This window comes from Metopolophium dirhodum, chromosome 5 (genome assembly GCF_019925205.1).
Source record: "Metopolophium dirhodum isolate CAU chromosome 5, ASM1992520v1, whole genome shotgun sequence".
Lineage (NCBI taxonomy): Eukaryota > Metazoa > Arthropoda > Insecta > Hemiptera > Aphididae > Metopolophium > Metopolophium dirhodum.
In genome coordinates this window covers 20,386,466-20,408,312 of record NC_083564.1, presented here as the reverse complement: position 1 = coordinate 20,408,312, position 21,847 = coordinate 20,386,466, and the positions used below count along the sequence as shown (strand labels likewise).

The 21,847-nt window shown below is 32.6% G+C and overlaps 1 protein-coding gene across 1 annotated transcript in view; it reads right to left on the bottom strand.

Annotated features, from left to right (window-relative positions):
• Nucleotides 1–21,385, bottom strand: part of LOC132944977 (tyrosine kinase receptor Cad96Ca) — a 35,707-nt gene extending 14,322 nt beyond the window's left edge. Inside the window, exons 1-2 of the mRNA XM_061014557.1 lie at nucleotides 20,968–21,385; nucleotides 5,352–5,599 (exon numbers count right to left, since the gene is read on the bottom strand). Of these exons, the coding sequence (XP_060870540.1) occupies nucleotides 5,352–5,599; nucleotides 20,968–21,034 (315 nt within the window). The 5' untranslated portion in view covers nucleotides 21,035–21,385. The remainder of the gene's footprint in view (nucleotides 1–5,351; nucleotides 5,600–20,967) is intronic.
• Between the last annotated feature and the right edge of the window lie 462 nt (nucleotides 21,386–21,847).

Sequence of the window (21,847 nt, the reverse complement as noted above, 5' to 3'; positions counted from 1 at the left end):
AGCTATAACAGGCACACTTGTTGGAAGTAGTTATACCTATATACATTATACACGCCGCAGAGAAACACTGTGTTCTACTTTTGACTTTCGTGTAGGTTATCATAAATTATATTATTATGTAGGTACCTACTATTATTATATTAAAACGTACACATACCCAGTGTTATTTCGGGGTTACGTTAAAACGTAATAAATTATTTAAGTCTTTAGCGTTAATAACCTAGTTAATAATAATTACGGATGTTAATTAGGCGACGTACTCCAGTTTACTGCAAAACACCGTTTTATGCCAAATAAATTCGGCATTTAACTAACGGAACAAGACGTCCGGAAAAACAAACGAAACGAAAGTTTTTTTTTTCAAACAAAAATAATTAGTCCTTAATAGGAAGGAAAACAACATACAATGGCAGTTATTTGATTCGACACGGGAAACGATTACCTATAGGTGATTTAGGTATACTATGACGTATATAATATATTATATTATACATGTTTATAGTTGACTAATGTTTAACAATTCATAATTATTATTGTTTATTAATTTATTTAATTTATAGGTACCCCGAAAGAAATATATTAATTATTATATAGCTATTTAATTATGAGTAAAAACAGATCAAAACAAAGGAATTTTAAGAATAAAGTTACCAAATACCATTACGTACACTAAGAACTACTGTAATAATGAGTAAAATAAATTAAAAGTATAGGTACATATTATTTAATAGAGGAGTTGGCATTGACGAGCCACGTGTAAGAAATTATAGATTATTATTTATTAGGTAGTAGAATATTAAAAGTTTATTATTTTTGACGGCTAAGAGATTATATTTTTTATAATTTTACTATTGATAAATTGACCACTCATTTTTCGATAGTCATTTTATCATTTTCAAAGGTATAGTATAATATTTAGCATAATACCGCAACACGGTAAATAACGATAAATTATTATATTTAGGCGTAACTATGGTAATTTTCTAAAAACGTCGGTGAGCAAGATTTAAGTAAGTAATCAAAAGCCAGAAAATGAGACAAAAAAAGTTGTTAATTCATGAGTTCAAGAAAACTATTACCTATACTAAATGTTTAGATACAATGATTTCTTTGCTATTTATAAAGACAGTGTACACTGTACATAACATGACTGTCCAAATAATTATAAAAAAAAAAGATACGATGCAACAATAGCAAATGTAAATCAATTTGAAAAGTTTCTTGTAGCCTGGGGAGGTGTTACTCAAAAGGTTACTAAACGATTTACTATACACAAAAAAATTATCACTTGTCATGAATACGTCTTAATAAAACGTAATTTAGAACGATCTACGCTACAAAACTATGAAAGCTCGAAGTTATAATTTCCCATAAACTGTTATGAATTAAATAAATCAGAAAAAAATAAGAAGAATTGGGCATAATATAACGTTAAAATTATATAGGTACAGAAATATATCTTTCGATCAAAGAGTTCGGATTTTTTTTCCATTATTATATTGCTCCAGCTATTTATACAGTTCAGTAAGTTTAGAATTAAAATAAATGATAATTATAATACCAAAAATTGCAATAAAAAATAGTAATAAAATTGGAAATTTTTATCATAAAATATCTAGCTTTTATATTGTATTATTAGTGTATTACTTTATGCGATTGGTATTCGTATTTGTCTTTATATATTCGTTTATGTTATCAGTATACTTTGTTTTGTTTTGTTTATTTTATTTTTTATAGGTATAATAAATAATTTCCAAATATTGCATTTAATCTAAATGAGGTATATATTTCAATTAATTGCTACCTAATAAAATATAAGCATCGTGTAATAGCACAACGTATAATTATTTTAAGTACTAATATTAACTCTCATCCTACAAGACAATCATAGCTTAGGAGGTGGATAAATCGATAAGAAAAAATGTTGATACATATATGTAACCTAATTTATATTGATTTGATTTCTAATAATAATAATAAAAAAAATCGGTTAAGAAGTATCGATAACGCACGTGAATCCAAAAAAGGATTTTTTATGAAGTAAACAGAAAAAATATTAAATTCAGTTGATTTTTAAAATCCACACTTTTTAGAACATACCTATTATTACGGCGTTACGCAGCATGTATTTAATTTGAAGACTGAGAATGGAAATAAAACAGAATCTAATGTCACCATTGGAAGGGGGGGATTGGAAATCGGTTACACATAATTCATTCACCGAAAGCAAAACAATGGAAGTTAAAATTTGGTATTTTTTTTTTTAATCAACAAAAACTAGATGTATAGTCAATGGTCATAGAACACTACCTACATAAACTGAAATAAAATTGTATAAAATATATTTTATATAAAATAAAGGTATAAGCTCGAGGATAGATAAAACGAGTGAAAATGATCACCTCTATATATAGTTGCACTTATCAATATATTCACTGTTATAGATCGATATACCAAGTTTCTTACTCCGGAAAACAGATATCTATTGTTATTAAAATCTATTATAGTATTATGTATACATCGCTCATACCGTAAAATATTTCATTATATCACGAGTTCTCATATTGAACGTTTTTCGGTCTCGCGAGCATGTTGAAACAGGACGGGCGACATCGTTCATTGTGTTTCATCAATAGGTAGTCCATAATCCACGTTATAAAACCATGAATGATTAGGTAGATACCTATTATGATAACACGTTAGACACGGTACCATTATTATGCCTACATTTCACGCGCAGATCGTGTCTGTGGCCAATACGCGTAATATCAGTCGAGTAATATAATATTATGGTCGAGAATCGATACGACTATTAATGATTATACGAACCTTTCCGATTAATTTAGTTATAAATATCGTGAATTAACTTTAATTAAAAATAATTATTGTTGTAGGTGTCGTTATTTATCAGCTTGTCGTGACTTAGATGAAGATATCGAAGCAAAATTGAAATACAACCGTTGAACAAGTTCTGATGTACTATATTACGCACGTTGCATATTATTATTATGTATCGATTGCTCTCAAATTATTAACTAGGTATAGGCGTAACATAGAAATATGATTTCGAAAATTGGTTAAATGAAAAAATATTTACGCATAGATAGGGAAATTTGAAGCCACTTATGATGTGATATATAGGTTATTGGTACCTAATTGTATACATTATAAGGAAGTATGAAATATTTTTAGTTATAACTATGCACGATTATATATTTATATTTTTATAATCGATTTAGATCTGACTTGGCTTGTTACCAGTTGCGTATGGTCGTGGGGAGAGAGTGCAGAATAGATTTTTGTTCTTTGCTGCCTTATTCTTACTAAAAATCAAACACCCTCATCACAATCCATTCCATTCCATTCTAAAGAATTTCTACCTCATAGATTCCCTCCAAATTGAGGTCGACATCTCTTCATCAAAAATGTTTTCGATGGTTCCCTGGATGCTCCCAAAATACTCTATATTTTCAAACTCTTGAACTTTTTTTTACTACTTAAGGATAGTGTCCTGATTTTTACTAACAATCGTTTAGTGGATAATTTTTTTTAAAATTTTAATGTACCTAAATACCTTATTCAAAATTCAAACGAGTAGTTTTTAGATATTTTAATGTTTATACTACCAAATGATAATCCCTTAAAAATGTTTTTACAGAAATACAAAATATATATAATATTGAATCTATTATTTATTACACTTGGACAATTTTTACAAATTATTTATATTCATGGATTAATATCAGTAGTATACTAAAATCACCATATTAGATTCCATATATTCCAAACCTATTATCCTGGACCTATTATATCCTTAGTATACAAAATCCATTAACTAAAAAACTATTCATTCAAGTTTTGATTCTGATACGTCAAAATGTTCAGAAAAATTTTACCTAAATAATGTATAGTTGAAAAGGTGGGTTTTAATCAGAAAAACTGAAGTTTGTATCCCCACAAGACACTCCTTAAGTGCTACAATAAATCTCAAGTTTTGAAAATGTATTCTTTAAGTAGGTATATTATGTAAAAATTCCGAAAATCCGGTTTTAAATAACTGCATTAATGAAAAAAGTGGGTGAGCATGCTCGGTGAATCACGCTGTACCTATATTGTTTTCCTTAATGTATTTCTATTAAAATCTGATTTATAAATTTTCTCGATTTTCTTTACTCCCAGACTAAAAATTTAAATATATAGTGTACGACTCAACGTATGTCATTACTCATTATTATATTGTTGTTGAATTCCATTTCTCATTTCTTATTTATCCGAAATTGATATACCAGTAAACTACGCACTTTGTCGGTACACAATAAGCTTACGGAAAGTGAGCATTAGCGTTATTATCTGCATAATATTATATGTTACTCGCCCATAATATGTTATAATTGTCTACCCGTGATTGGACGTGTCGGATCGAAAATAATAATAGTCGCGATACGCTCAGCATAATAATATAATAACGTAGGTAGTTAGATGTATTAAATAATATTATGTATAAATTTGCCGTTATTATAATAATTTGTACACTGTAGGTATACACGCATATTCGATACCGGATATTATATGCAATAATGCAATATGTCATAATGGTAGATAGATTTACGATAAGTTTATTTTGACGTTGGTACGAGACACCGTCGCCTATACAGGTGAGTTCGCTGCGGGTTATTGCACAAATGTATAAGAACGAAATTATCCTCCAAAGATTTCGGATCGACATTACAAGACATGTATATAGGTACATCTGGTAAGTACCTTTATACTACACCGCGATTAGAGGTAATGATAATCGACGAAGACGTAAATAACACTATTATGGACTATGGTTCACCACAAAAACGTTAAGCATGAATGTCAGAAAAACACTTATTAAAACAATGGAGTGTAGCTCTATATGAAGCTGAGTCATGGACAATCCTAAAGGCCTATAAAAGAAAAATAAGCATTCGAAACTTGGTGTTGGAGAAGAGTATTAAAAATCAACAATTAAATGAAGATGCATATTGTGTACCATAAAATACATGAAAGGAGGTCGGTATGGACAACAATCGGAGAGAGAAGGAAAACATGGATAGGACACCTCCTAAGAAATAATGCATGGGTAACATCTATATAGTTGAAGGAAAACCAGGAAGAGGAAGACTAAGATAGACTTGTATGAAACAGATCATCATGTTATATTTGGGGAACGAATCCTATAAAGAATTGAAGGAAGTTTCTATGTATAGAGAGAAGTGGAGAAACGTTTCATCAATGAACCAATTTACGGATTGAAAAAAAAATGGTATGCATTGTGAATGAAGATTTGATTTTTAATGACGATGATGGTACCTAAAATATTATACCTTGTTCGTCAGAGACGTGTTTGTGGTGACTCTTCCGTTCTCGTCGATGGTGAACGGCAACGGGTCCTCGTTCTCTTGGACGATGTTGAAGCCCGTCGAGTGTTCCAGCCCGTACATCAGGACCGTCTCGTTGCCGACGTCGGATACGCGAACCCGGGCCACCACCGTGCCGACGGGCGCCGTGGAGTCGACCACCCAATTCCGGTCTACCCATATTGTCGGAGGACTTCCGGTTAGATCACATAGTCCTGTAACAAAAAAAAATGGTATGAAAAAAAAACTCACATGATTAATATTATTTAAGTGTCGGGAAAAAATACATTTTTCGAAAATTTGTGATGCGAGCGCAATATATTATGATATATTATCAATATGTCATATTATCATTATTTACTATACTATCGTGACTTGTAATTTCGCAGAATAAGTATCTCGATCAGCTGATAGACCACGTGTATGTTCACGGGCACACTCGAATTGTGAATCTGTTTGACCATCGAATTGCCTCCCGATTTTAAAAATATCATTCTATTGAATTGCCTCGTATTATGGGTAGTTTACCAATGACTCTATGGTACCAGAATCACCCCGATAGATAAACTTACCGATTATTTCTAGTTTGAATGTTAGTTGGTTGAATCTCAAACAATGGTTATTTTTAAAAAACTAAAAATATTATTATGAACGCACACGATATGACGGTTAATCCAAAAGGATAACCTAAGTCTGGCGTCTGTTCTTACATCAAAGAAAAATCAATAAACTAATTATAATAAGTCACTATAATAAATGCGTGTGATGGTATTATAATAATAAAAATTATAATTCAATAGGCCTATGGTTGCATTCAATACCACGGTCATTATAATAATTAGTTATAAAAAAGAAATACATATTTTAATAAAAATACATCAACTCGGTAATAAAACTGAATATAATAGTAAATAATTATGTCTATGTCGAATAACAGTACAGGAAATAATTATATATATTATATTTTTTAACATAACTAAAATCGATATAATAATCGAATTAGGTACAATGCTGCACGTACTATCGGTATAATATTCATATTTTATAATCTATAGGTATCATTTGGGTGGAAATGCGAGTAAGTACACTATTTGGGTATACTCGAATTGCCTCCGAAACACCTGTAGGCAGTTTTAGTGAAAAAGGGTCACAAACCTAGATTTGGGATTTGTGTGCACGATGTCCATGTACACAGCATGATATTAGCGTCGTGTAAACATTTTAACCGTCCGTGAAATAGTTTTTTACATTCATATCCTCGAGCGTGTGCGTTTCTTTGCTAAGAAAATCAACACCGAGTATAAAAAACAATGTGAAGGACGGTTTGAAAATCAATCTCGTTTCAAACATTAAAAAAATAGGTTGTGCAGAATATAACATAATATTATATCTTATGAGAGTAATTATTTACAGTAAAATTTAATTTAAAATATTTTGTTTTTTATAGCTCGCTCTTTAATAATCAATAATCAATAAAATATAACAAAAATGAAAATGTTCGAACAAACGACCTTTCGCAGGCGACGGGTCACCTGCAGGCGTTTTCCCGTCCAAAATAATTTCACTTTGTGGAAAAAAAACCGTCGTACCTAGCTATGTGGCTCGGCTGCTATAATGGTGTTGTAGCAGCCATGATGAAGTCAAGCGCAGATTATATACGCTTTCGTTGCGGCCGCATGAAGACGGAGCTATCGGGTGAAAACAGACGGAATAATAATAATATAGGCATATAGCGATCGGTGGAAATTAAACGTATAAAAAAAATTTACGTAAAAAACGGTATATACGGGCTGTTTGTGTGACGTACAATCCGCTCAGCTACGATTTATCCATGGTATATTTTCTAGGATTGGTATTAATGAATTAAAAAGTCATAGTTAAGTTAAAAAGTTAATTTAACCTTTTTAACTTAACTAGTTACTTTTGAATTTTCATTAACTGAACTGTTAACTTAATTATTTTTTTTTTAATTAACGTGAAATCAACGAATTAATTTTTCATTTTATGAAGTAAGTTAAGTTAATTTATTTTGTTTTTAATTTTATTACATTTCACTAGTTCAGTGTATATCGTTTTCATGTCAACAAATATTTACCGTGAATCGTTTAAAGTTAAAACAATTATAATATTCCAATTTAACTTATATGGAAATACTGTATAAAGTATAAACACTAAAGTCTATAATTTAGCTTTGGGTTGGAAAAAAATTATGTATGCTAGCCTTGTATAAACAAACTAAGTTTTTTTTAACTTAATAAAAAGTTAACAAAAAGTATATGTATTAACTTTTAACTTAACTGAGTTAAAAAAAATCATTAACTTGCCCAGTCTTGTATATTTTACGTAGGTACAGTGGATGGCAGTGCACCGTGATCACGGAGTAATTTTTACTGAGAAGGAAAAAAATAAAACCGTATTGTCGGAGACTTTAATGCGTCATAATATTATACTATGAACGCTCGGGGAGGGATGCTCGGTGTATACAACGTCTTTTTTCTTTTCCTCTATACTCGTCTGCCGCAGCGATGATGAGGCACGACAACACTACCTATATATGCATCGATATCGAATAATAGACAGCCGGCGGCGTCGACAGGAAATCGATTTTCAATATCCCTACACAATAATATTATATTTTATATGATTGATATTACATTGTTGTCGGGGGCTATCATATTTTCGCGCGAGTAAATTCGCTTAATGCGAATTTCGTCGTTGTTCTTCGCTATTATTGTTTCTACCTGCCTATATATAATGTATAGGTATATATGTATATATTATCACACGTGTTCACGTATCACTTTTGAAACTCGTGCAGTCACGTCACGAAGTAGATTTTCAATTTTAATATAGATATATTATAACAAGCAACCAGCTTATGCATGTAGCTTTCTCATCGCCGTGAAGTCCAAACCCAAACGAGGAGTTCAAAACCTATATATTTTTGTTTCACATCAGACGGACAACCGATAAAATAGGTAATATAATTGTTATAATATAACAACAAATATATGGTCCTAATTTTTTTCTACATCCGTATGAAGTCAAATGTATGCCATTGTCACTATATAGCTGCCCCGTTATAGTTTTAGGAAAACGCACTGTTATATAAATATTAAATATACATGAGTTAAGTGTGTGCGTATGTGTTATGTCACATATGAGTCACTGAAGAAATTCCGAGAAACAGAATTATTTACCTTTCCAACCATGTTCCGCCTGTAAGCCGTGGACCACTTATATATAACGAAGGATTTTCATGTGACTGCGCATTATAAAATGCACATTGTCAATCGAATACCTAGTGGTAAAAATAGTTGAAATTTTTGTGTATGTGCGATAATGGTATAAATTATTATTGTCGACGTGGCACGACAGAGGTGATAAATCAATGCTCGTCGTTATAGGTTTTCAGATTATATTATTATAGAATCGCATTAATATTAATAATGTCGCACGTGTATTTTTTTCAAGTTTAAAGTGGTAACGTGGTGTAATTGGTTTCCACCTGGGGAGGAATAAAAAAAATCTCCCAAACGAATTATTATTGTTCAATTTTTTTTTAGCGTTATAATTATTAAATTATAATGATAATGGCCACAGTCGGATGGTATGTTGGCAATTAGCATAAACGTGTATAGAACGGTAAACGTATATACTTATAATACTTAATTAGTGAACACATTCACGAACGCATCACACACACAATATCTATATAAGTACTACTATTATATGTGTATAGGCCGATGTTATGCTTTCTGATTGGGAAACGCGCGGTGCAAGTTACTTTCACATTATATATTATTAGTTATTACCATCGACTAATAATAACAACAACAACATTATGTTCTCAGTTTGTGCGACTACCGTTTTTTTTCTCGACTTCTTATGCCTGTACAGCGGGTGTATCTGGTATATTATGTATTATAATATTATTACATATTTAAATGTAATTTCAGTAAAAAAATAAATACTGTCAAATTTTCGAAGTTACGCCATATTATAATATTATCAACGAATCATAATATATAGTAAGGACCGAACAATATACATAATATAATATATTATCTCAGAGTGCAAATTCTTACTCCATAAATATTCAATAGCAATATGTTTCATGGAAATATGGAACATCATATGTATATTAACTGCGTAATATGTATATTGTATACGATTCCTAATTCTTAAGACTGCTGTCATTCAGAAAATATTGCTTAGGTATCTGTTGCATGGAAACATCATAGTAACATTTTAAAAACACATTCATTTTATATTTCATTGAAATGCGTAGTGGAAATAATTAGGTAAATCTTTGATTGAATGTTACACACTCAACAACCATGCAATATTACAGATGATTTTTACTTTATTGATACACAAAATATTTCTGTATAAATATTATAGGATGATTATAATACATTGCCACATTGGATAGGCGCAATGAGAAGGTGCAAAGAAATCTTTATCACTCCCAAAATGTCCCCCAATACACTTTTTCAAAGTATCTACTAAATATTTGATGTTTTATTTTTTGAAATCTATGTATTTCATAATTAATAAATAGAACAAAATACATTGGTATCTTAAACAACAGTTGTCATATAAAATAATTGTAGAGAAAAATATAAAATATTTGAATGAAATGTATAGTTATCATGAGAGTTTTGTAATGTGTCCATAATTTTAACGAACCCCGGAATTGGAGGTCTAGTTGCATATAGGTTCATATTTTGTAGGGTAAACACTTGTGCGGTTTTTTCCGGAAGCAAAAAAACGATATCATGCGAACAAATAGAGAGGTTTTACTTGTACAATATAGTAATACACGTACAAAACAATGATGACGTGTTCCGGTAAAAACATTAGAGAATTTAACGACGACGGTAAACTGCACGCAGTTGCCTCAGCGGAGGATCATTTATCGTTTTGAGCCCAATAGACTTAAACGCTGGCTTGCTACCCCTCGGTCGGCCAGCGATATGTCTAAAAAGTTCTCGACACGAAACTATATACATCTAATATATAATGTGAACTACTAATATCGACAAACACGACATACACACTGTATATAGGTATTAGGTACCTACAAAGGTGGGCAAATTAATGAAAATAATTAACTGTGGCAAGTGAAGTTAATTTAATTAAATTTCTTTTAGTTAAGTTAAAAATTAACAAAAAAAAATATAACTAGATAAGTTTAAAGTTGAGATAGAAAATAAACTTAACTTAACTCAGTAAAAAAAAATTTTTCAAGTCATAAACTGCCCTTTATTTTGATTTACATAAACATTTATCAAGACGTTTAACACTGTGTAAAAAATTAGATTATTATAAGATATACCTCATTAGAAAAAAAATTACCAAATCGAAAAAGAGTCATCGAATCAGTATTGTCTAGTTGGTTCCGCAGACATGAAAAGAAAATATATTAACTGCATGACAATGATAATTCACTATAAAAAGGTAAGTTAAAACAATAATCATTTTAACTGAATAAGTTAATAGGTTCAAAACAAAAATAATAACGTTTTAACTTTAACTTTTTAACAAGTTAATGCCCCCGCCTAGGCTAGAAACACGCACCCGTCCGTCGGTTACGTAAAAAAAATTGTTTAAAAAATGTCCTATATACCTCGGTACCTATATCGTTACAGGCGGTGTCATAACCGTGTACGCGCGCTGCATAATTTTATATATTGTTTCGTTTCGGGAAATTTTACCGTGACCCAACTGCTTCGGCAACGAGCTGTTCGCGCATAGAACAATGCGTGGCGACATGAATATAATAGGTGCGCGTGTATAATATACACTGCAGCTGCTATGTATACGCCGTCGTAGAATCGAAAACGTGCCTATATAACGGCAGTTAAATAATGACTACAATATGGTGATAAAATAATAACTATCGTTATGTTATTATATACGACGCGGGTAGGTATAAAAAAAAACACCAAAATTTCGCCCGAGAAAGATGTACGATAGTCGACTATTATTAATACGTACTATATAGCTGTGGCGTCCGTCATCGTGCTGTTTTCGTATATCCAGAAACGGAAAATCGTTCGGAAAATATAGCTAACACTCTCGCGACACGCGACAAAATTAAGTTTTGTTATAATATTATTATTGTATAGGTGACAGACGTATAATATTAGTTACTTATATACACAGCGGCACTCGTGCTTAAACCTATTATATACCCCTAAGGTTATAGGTTATAGGTAACCCAACCATAATATTATGATAAAACAATAATTTTTATTACGCGTGTTTATATTATTATTATTATAATTGTATTTATATTACACATTCCTTTTAATCACCTCTCGAGAAATTCGATATCATGATCTTTTAAATTTTGTTTAGTGGGTTCAACTACTATTATATACTATTAAACATTTCAACATTTGCGTAATATATTCACATAATATACCACGTGATAGTGTTTGCTTGATTTTTGGGGTGGTGGGAGGGGGGATTAATTCGAGCAATGCGTTGTCCTTGTCTCATAGCTCTCACTCGACCACCCCTAATATTGTGCTTATTATAATAAGTTATTTTATACATAGCTCGTTCTATAATAATATACAGAATCGATTGTTGAAAATGAGCTAAATTAGTTATACCTATTTAGGAAGTTAACCGTTTCTATATAAAGTCGACATAGCTCGAGTATACGCGTACAGTTTAATAATAATTAATAATATCAATCACAACGTCATTGACGGTCACAGTCTGGTCAGATATATCGATGACCGATGATGAAGAATGTCGATGTATTTCATTTCCATAAGAGGTATAAATATTGCTGTCATTTCAATTCCAAGGATGTGTTTTTCGGAATCGCGAACGTGCGTAAAACGACCAAATAGTGGTAAAGATGCATATATAGATTTACAGACTAGGACAAAATGATACGTGCCACATAACAACTAATAACAGATCATCTGTGCCGAATCTATTACATGCAGCAAACCTACCTACTTTGAAATACGTACTACTCAATCACTTAATAATATACGCATGTAAGACATAAGTTGAAAAAATATAATAGGTACGTATTCCCATTTCCTATAACGTTATAAAATATAATATGTTTTTAGTTTTGAATATTTATGTTATGATAAGATACATTTTTTAAAAACAAATATATGTTTTAATTATACATAATTGCTTAATTAGCTGGGTACAACATTTTTGATTTCGTGTAATGAGAAGCAAAATATTTGTCTAAAAATATTTGAGTGTATTTTAGTGCTTACGCATCATAGCTTAATTTTTTCGCACGACACTTTGACGTCGTATTGACAATTTTTAATATTTTATACAGTTACAGCTACATACTTTAGGTAAGTATAATTAAATTTATTACTGCGGTAGTAGATAGTGTTATATTACACTGCCACAGTAGAATATTGTGACATATTGTGAAAGGTTTGACAGCTTGACTGAAATCGCGACGAAAATAGTTCCGTTTCCCCGGAAAACTGATACCTATGAACCCACACCCTTATTCTATGTTTGAGGAATATCATTATGACTAATGGTTGATAAATGTGTACGGGACCCCGACACCCCGTGTTGATGTTAATCATTAAAAAAATTAAACGCTATTTCTATATCACGGTATACTGAAAGAAATATAGTACATATATTATATAATATTAAAGTATACACTAATTTCCGCCCTTGAATTCATGTTGACGAGCTCGCGTCGAACACAATTTTTTTTCTCCCGGTTTCCTAGGTAAACGTCCCAATTATATAATATTATAATTTTTACACCGTGTTCACCTTAATCCATGACGTTTATTCAAGTATACAGGAACTGTATTATTATACTGTGTTGTCGATCTATTATTCTGACGATTAAGTGTCGAGAAAACGATTCGACGATGACGCGGAACTCTCGACATGCTGCAGTATTATATTTATACAGATCGTTTCCCAAGGGGAATCAGGGTATATTATTATGTCCCGAAAAACACGATTCATATTGTTATACGTTAAATTATAATAATATTGATGGGTATACATAATCATAATGTGTATAATATTATATTTAAATATTTAATATAGTAATAATTATTAATCATGTCGTCCATCAGAATTACTGTATTTTGTAACGAAATATTATATAGTGGTATATATAAAATAGTTTTCGTGTCGGCCGGATCGAACCTCGTTTTCATCAAGCCTGGGCAAGTTAATGATAATTTTTAATTGGGTTAGACGTCCGGTGGCGATACCATTTTGTCCTCAAAAATACACTCTGCGGGAATAACGATACCGCCTTGTAGAATCAATCAAATTTCATAATTTTTTTTTAATTGCTAGAGGTAAATATTCTACAGCCCACATCGATCTCTGTTTTTCAATATTTTATTCTCAAACTTTATCATATGTCTAAAAAAAATACGAGGTAAAAAGCATTTTTTTACAATTTTTTTAATAAAATTATTTGAAATAAAATACAAAATCAGAGATCGATGCGGGCTGTAGGAAGTCTTCTTCTTTCAGATAAAAAATTGTCATCAAAATCTGTACATTCTACAAAGCTTGAGAGTTATTCGTTATTTTTTTCGTAATGGAAAAGTCTTATAATTGAAGTGGTAACTAAAATATAAAATTTAATTTTCAAATTTTATAGAATTGCGGAAATTTTGAAAAACTGGCACCGGGACCCTTAAGTTAAGTCGATAGAAAATATTTTAGAGAGTTTATATAGTTAATAGTTATCCTAATTTTTTTTAACTCCGTTAAGTTAAAAGTTATAAGGAAACTTACAATTAACTTACTAACTTAAATTAAGTTATTTATTTTTTAAATTTATAATTAGCCAATAATACCATTTTAAATAATAAAAAGTGAATGTTTACGCAACATGTATCATCTATAATAATTGTATTATATTTATAATTTAATTGTTTATAAATTATCGTAACTTGGATTTGACTCGTTATTTATTAAATTTATATCAATAAAAATTAGTTAAGTTAATAAAAATTAAATGTTAAAAAGTTAAGTTGAATGGAAAATTAACTTAATTTTAACTTAACTTTAACTTTTTAACTCGGTTATGCCCAAGCTTGGTTTTCATAAAACACAGAAGTCTTCCGCTGCCACAAAAATATCATGACAACGTTGTCTACAACTATATGAACCTAATATAATTGTATCAGAGAAGGAATTTTTGAATTATATTGTATATATACGCGCTCGCGTTTCGATCGGATTATTATTATTACACAGGTACAACAGTTCAAGCACACTTCGTCCCGATATTCACAATAATATTATTATTATTATCGTATCGACGCATCGCGTACGTCTCAAAGGTAAGGTCGTGGTCGTCTGAGACGAATGACATCGTAAATCCCTCCTTAACGTTAGCGTTTTCCAACACGAGACGACTATAATATACTATACACGTACGTATACGGTGGATATAATATTATTATTATTGTCTACAGCCGCGGAAACGTTATTTTACGACCGTTTCATCATTCCTTGAAACCGGCGTGAAACGCGTCGTATTGGATTGTATGCTCATATTATTTACTCGGCGTCACATGCCTATATAATAATATACGACGACCTATAAAATAACACCGCAGCCAATATAATAGTAGGTATACCATCAAACGTATACCCGCCGAGAACGGACGCTGCAGCGGTTACGGTCCTGCAATCGGCCGCGTCAACTATACCCAGGTATATATTATTATATAGTGCATATATATTATATATACATGTTGATCCGTTCGTTAATTATCAAGCAACGCACGTAAGTCCTGCCTGCTGCTATTATAGAAATAATATAATAATACGATGTCGGCTGTGCCGGGATACCGACGATCGACGCGACAGGCACAGTGGCGAAGTGACAAGTATATAGACAAGCATCAAAGTTAAGTCTACGATGTGCATTTAATTTTTTTTGTACATGTAAAACGAGTTACGCTTTTGTTTTTTTTTTATTAACCTTAATTAAGTCTTAAAACGAGTTTTAATATTTTACGCCGAATACCGCGTTTAACAAGTTTAATAAATAACTTTTGCAAATCGGTACGCTGACAGTATCGAAATAATTATCGCTCCCCGACCCCAGAAAATTGTTCTAGCCAAAATCACGTTAAACGAATTAACAATATAGTATATTAAAACTCTCAATTTTCTTAAATAATTTACTAAACTAATTTATATGAAAAACGGAACAAACTATTATTATATTTAACTATTTAAGTAATTTAATTTTTTGAACTGAATCACGGTGGTTAGCTGTATAGTGTATATAATATATAGGTATATTATTTACTAAATGTGAAAATTGTATATCAATTAGGTATGCCCCTGACAAATTTATAATCCAAAATCCAATAATCAAATAGTTTTGAGTGGGTATGTTTTTTTTTTTTAAAACGTCAACTGCACTCGATATGTGGCTAGAATATAGTTGGCCGACTAGCACACTCTGACCAACAAATAATTCATACAATAAGCGACTCACTTAATTATTGTGGCGTGGAAGAAAATTAAACCTAAAAATGTAAAGCCCTCTAAAAAAATTCCACAAAAATAATTATACAATAGTCCACTCTGAGGAATGGGTGGTACCCGAAACTCGAGGAAGTGGGAAACTTCTTCCGTCGTACAATAAGCGCAATGCGTCTCGCTTAACGGAATTTTCTCGTCCCGGTAATACAATATCCCCTTCCACCACACACGACACACCACAATACACAACGCGCATCGAAATTTGCAGCGGTACATAATATTATGTGACATTTTTGCAATAATCGACTCGCGAAATAGTATGTCAGCTCGCCCGTCGTTCCTACACGGTAAACACCCAACAATCACGGTTGTCAATAGCATATTATACCAGGTATAGCTGGTACAATTAGTATTGTGCAAGTCGTATGTATTATGACGTTTGAATTCGAAACGACGTGCCTACGTATTATCCTTCGACGGTTAAATAATGCGACTGTAGTGTTCGAAAGCAATAACCCTCCTATGCCCCCCCCCCCCCCCCCAATCGTTCCGCAACGTGAAGTCCGCCGCCAACGGTTGTATAAGATTATAAAATTACATTATTATAATATTATTATACATACACCGGACTCTCGACTTATACGCGCCCGTTCACCTTGACAACGCATATGTTGTCGTACTCACATCGACATCGTCTGCTACGATATTATTATTATATTATGTACCTATACTCATAATATACATTCGACAGAAATCTACGCGAATCGGTAACCCGGATACACGGTTAATTATTAATAAATTTTCCGTCGAATATCCTACTACTATTTTTAACCATTAAAATATTGTATAATATTAATTTTTTATTATATTAATATTGTCTTGTTAAAATATTTCTTTCGACCTTGATCGTTGGTTTACATAAATTATCATCATAATATTATACGCAGCGTTGTTCGATGGTTTGATAAATACCTACATATATTATAATATTTTTGGGGTGATGCATCAAACTGCAGATTTTCTGCAACACGTTTTGCCAATTATTCATAGTCATCACACACAGCATACAAATATCTCCTAACTATGGTAAAAACATTTTTAGGAAAATAGTATAGTTGTCAAAATGTTTTAAAAAGTTACGTAAATAATTAGGAAATATTTTAGTTATATTTTTTGGCCAAGAAGTTCATATTTTTGAAAATATTTTATAAAAAACATTTACAAAAGATTTTAACCATATATTTAGAAAAAACATTTTTATGGAAACTATATAAAAATATTAAGTCAACATTTTTATGCAATTATATATTACAATATTTTTTTATCATGAATAGAAAATATTTATAAAATATTATTAGTCAAATATTCAAGCTCTTTAAAATATTCAAAAAATATTATAATTTCCTAAATCCTGTATGGACTATATTTTTTTTTAATAATTAATTGTGATATTATCATAACCACATTATCGCGACATTGTCCTTAATACACTCTTTATTTTACGGTTTGGCAGAAATACTTAACCAGATATTAGGTACCAAGAAGTTGTATCGTGCGTTCCACGTGTAGGTGGGTACACACCGATCATAATATTTTGTTCGTTCGACCGAGAAGGAAAATCATGTGCAGCGTAAATCCTAAGCTAGTTATAATTATAAATTTTAATGTACAATATAATAACTGATCCATAGCCAAAAGGCTTTCATCGAAACGGTTTAACAGCTGCAGCAGAGCTATACGGTCCAAATAGTAATGTGTTAAAATAACATTATGACCGGTTTTATTCATTGTGCGTATAAATTATACTCCGAATTAGAAACAAATCATATTTTTGCACTCTTTTTTTTTTTGTAGCGTTCAAGAAGACGAAAAGAGAAAGGATTCAACTGTAGAAAAATCAACTTTTACATTTAATTTCTTCAATATATTTTACTTGATATCAACACTTACGCATTAAAAAAAACAACAATAATAAATTATCATTCCGTAGGTATTTATACCTAATAGGATAAAATTGTTTCAGTGTAAAACATTGAATGTGACTGTACAGTAGGTACGTAAAATCGATGAAATGTAGAATTATAGGTACCTACTGCGATAGTATGCCCAATACGAATCGGTGCCTATTACCATAATAATAATATATTCGTTTACTTTCGAATAAAACGTACGCGGTGGCTGATTAATATTAATTATATTTTTTTTTTAGTTAGGTCCGTATAAATTACGATCGGTTTCACGAGTTATACACCCGTTTTTGAAATCAGATCTAAACGATATAAACGGTAAGTGATCCGCGAATCGTGCGCCATTTTTTTCTACCCGAGTCTCGAAACTCGGTCAAAAGTATTCGGTGAACCACTAATTTGAAACATGGATTTCAAATAAAAAAAAAAAATCGCAGTTAATCATATTAATATACAATTATCAGAAATTTTCCAATACACGTTTTTAATCATAATTTGCTTAGGATTCATTTCTCATCGATATTGGAAATCACAGCAAGTAATATATAAGTAACTATTTAGGAAGTTATCTAAGGAATGTCACATTACAAGTATCTACACAAAAAACTTCCTAAATAAACATTTTAGCATATAAATAGTATAGGCAAATCAGATCATAATTCATAACCATACTACCTATATAGACTTTATAGATACTTATAATTTAACTATTAAAATCCTAACGCATTAACGATAGCATATGATGCGACTTTCTTTGCTTGAATCAGACTTATTGATTGACCGCAACTAGTTTTCATATAGTCTAAAATAAGTATTTTTTCTCGAAACGGATTTATAATCCTTTCGTGCTAAGCAATGTCCGGACTTAGACATTCCGAGACGCACAAGTTAGAACACGTTTTGCGGTGAGTCCGGTCAATGGTATGATGTACAATATAATAATTGCAATACGATATTATATATGGAAGGTACCTATATTTACCTATGTACCTAAGGTACCTATGTTTTTCTAGTTTTTAATGATAGTGATCCCAATGACGTTTACATCACTTTTGAGTGGGGGAGGGGGGGATAAATGGAAAGAAATTTAATCTATATGAACAATAAATAGAAATGTTGTGGCATTTAAATTGATCTGAAAAAAAACGTCATTAGTGTTAGAAAAATTAATTTTTGATGTGACATAAGCCCTCCGCGTGCGTTTGATAGCTCTATTAAAAAATTACAACATCAACAAACTATCATATTGTCATCTCGGAAGAGACTGCTCTTTAAACTATCAAAATTCATGATAGGTATATTATCTATAAAATTGTAATAGTATCGTCTATTATCGAGTGGACCTGGCTTAACAGATGATGACAAATGGCGAGATTGGCGGACGGCGATTACTGATTAGATTTATTGTCTAATTCTGTTATACACACATAATGTACTATATTATATAGAGATATTACCATATGTATTTGTATTACAATTTTTAGACGAATTTTGTTTTTATGAATAGGAATTATAATATTTTTAAGTTAATTCTAAAAAAAACATAATAATGTCTTAAAATCAAAAATATGGCTGGGATCTATAATCTATAATAATACTTTATTTTGCAAAATCTACCTCCACACCACCCCTTAAATACGGCCCTGAGAGATTTGTGCGATTGTAGTGACTCCGTCAAATCTCTCATCCGGCGGGGTTCGGTACCTAGAGATTTTGTTTCACAACAACAGTCCTCCTAGCAAAATAAAGTAGGTATACCTAGCTGATAAATCGCGTCATAAGTACCTACATATTGTAACATATCATATTGTATGGGTTAAAATTTGGAATAACACGATTTCTACCGTGTAACGAGTACGAGGCCTGTCTACGCGGGTGGCGTTACGCAAACCGCAAAGTCTATAATATACAACAATAGACCAGCAGCAGACGAAATAATAATATGTGTTTCGAGGAAAGAGCTTGGAATGAAAAATATAAACACCTATAGTCTATGGCCAGCGCCTTGACCTCACCGACACAGCCGTGTATAATAAGCACAATTTTAATAATACCTATGGACTGTACCTAAGAGGTACCTATAATAATAGTATAGTGGAAAACCACGGCGTACACTATAACAATAATAATATTATAATATATGATCGCCGTGTCGATCTCATAGTGCTCCGCGGGGAGATCTTCGTGGGAGACTTGCTTTCGGAGTGTCCTACATAATATATTATGTACCTAGGTGTATCGGGTTCAACCCTTGGAGTCCTGCCCCGTAGTCAGTGTGTAAACTCTTTTGAACACCTTGCTGTAATTATACAGGGCGAGTTGCAGCGTTTTACCGTAATATCATATCTGTATACATTATATAAAAGGTGTCTTGATCGACTAATCGACGTACGGTGAAGACCATGATAGCTATAGAGCCTTGAAATGTAGGTACATAGCACCTCCGTATATCTTAGTACCACCGTGCAGTAAGGTTGCAGTAAAAGATTTTGCGAAATTTGAAATATTTTAAGAGGGGCTCACGCAGGGACTATTGTTGGCTCGAGAAAAACGAACATATTATTTCTTTAGGGTTTCCGCCGCAGATTTCAGAAAAATAGTTATTATAATACCTAGGTACCCATTACAAGAATATGACGTGTAGCTTACATTTATAGTGGGGCTTATGACGGGGTAAGTCCACTGAAATCATTTAATTTAACGCCATACATGATCAGCTATAGGTATATATTATTAATCTAAAGCTGATAAACGTTGTTTGGTCTATACTTCGGATAACAACCCCTCGTGTAAGCTGACGTTTTCTATATTTAACGCGTTTTTTAATAGATACCTTAATAGACGTCTCTCCCCACCCCCCTCGAAAACAAATCTAAAAACACAATAATACGTCTCTGTCACATTGAGTCATATTATAATAATCATACCTACAATTATTACACGCCTGCAATGTAACGACCGAAGTCGCCGAAAAGTTATTTTTGGCGGGTTAAACTCTATGCGATTCAACACCTAACCTAACCTGACGCTGCGGGAGCTCGACTTAAGTGTGGGTAGGTACAGTTGGTACAGTACGTATAGTGCTTGGAAAGTTCTTTTAAAAAAGCGTTTTTACTGACCTGGCCGAGGGGCGCACAGGGCGACCAGTACGACGGCCGCGGCCGGGATCCAAGCGGCGGACTTCATCGCGCTCAGCCGGCCGAACCCGTCCGTAGCTGGTGCCTCACCGTCGTCGTCTTCGTCGTCGTGGCCGTCGGCCGGCGCATCATAATCATAACGGCGACGACCGTCGAGAACGCCGACGGAAACGGCCCGCCGCCGGCGCGTCTTCGACTCGTGAACCGAACTTATAGTCACGGCGGCCAAAACCGAAAAATTCTAAAACTCTACAAAAACACAAACACAATATATATATATATATATATAATATCACTCGCGCACGGGTTTCACGCAATCTCCGGCGGACGGACGTCGACTCGGGCGCGCGTATCGCGGACTACTGAGCGGCGAACACCGCGCGCCGAGCGCACGCCGCGTCACCGGCCATGTTGAATATTATTATTGTTGTTGTCGTACGGCCCCGCCACAGGTCCGTCTCACCGGTTATAATAGGTATCCGAGGTACCTACCACCACTTTTATTATTAAAGCGCGTAGATAATAATATTATATTATTATGTACCGAGCCGAGTCGCGCGACCACTTTCTACAAAGTGTCCCCCCCCCCTCGGCTACCTCCTCCCCGCAAGACGGTCGCGGTCACAATCCTCTCGTCGCCGTCTTGTGGGCCGCCGAGGAATTCGACCGCCGCCGTTGACGCAGTGGTTCGCAAAGCGCGCGATGCCGCCGCCGCAAGAATGTATATAATAATATTATACCGGTTACTGGTTAATAATGGTCATACGTCTTATTGCAGCCGCGGTGCACTGTTCGCCGCCGCCGCAACGGTCACCCGCGAGATTATGCTAACTCGACTCGTCCGCCATAATAATAATATATT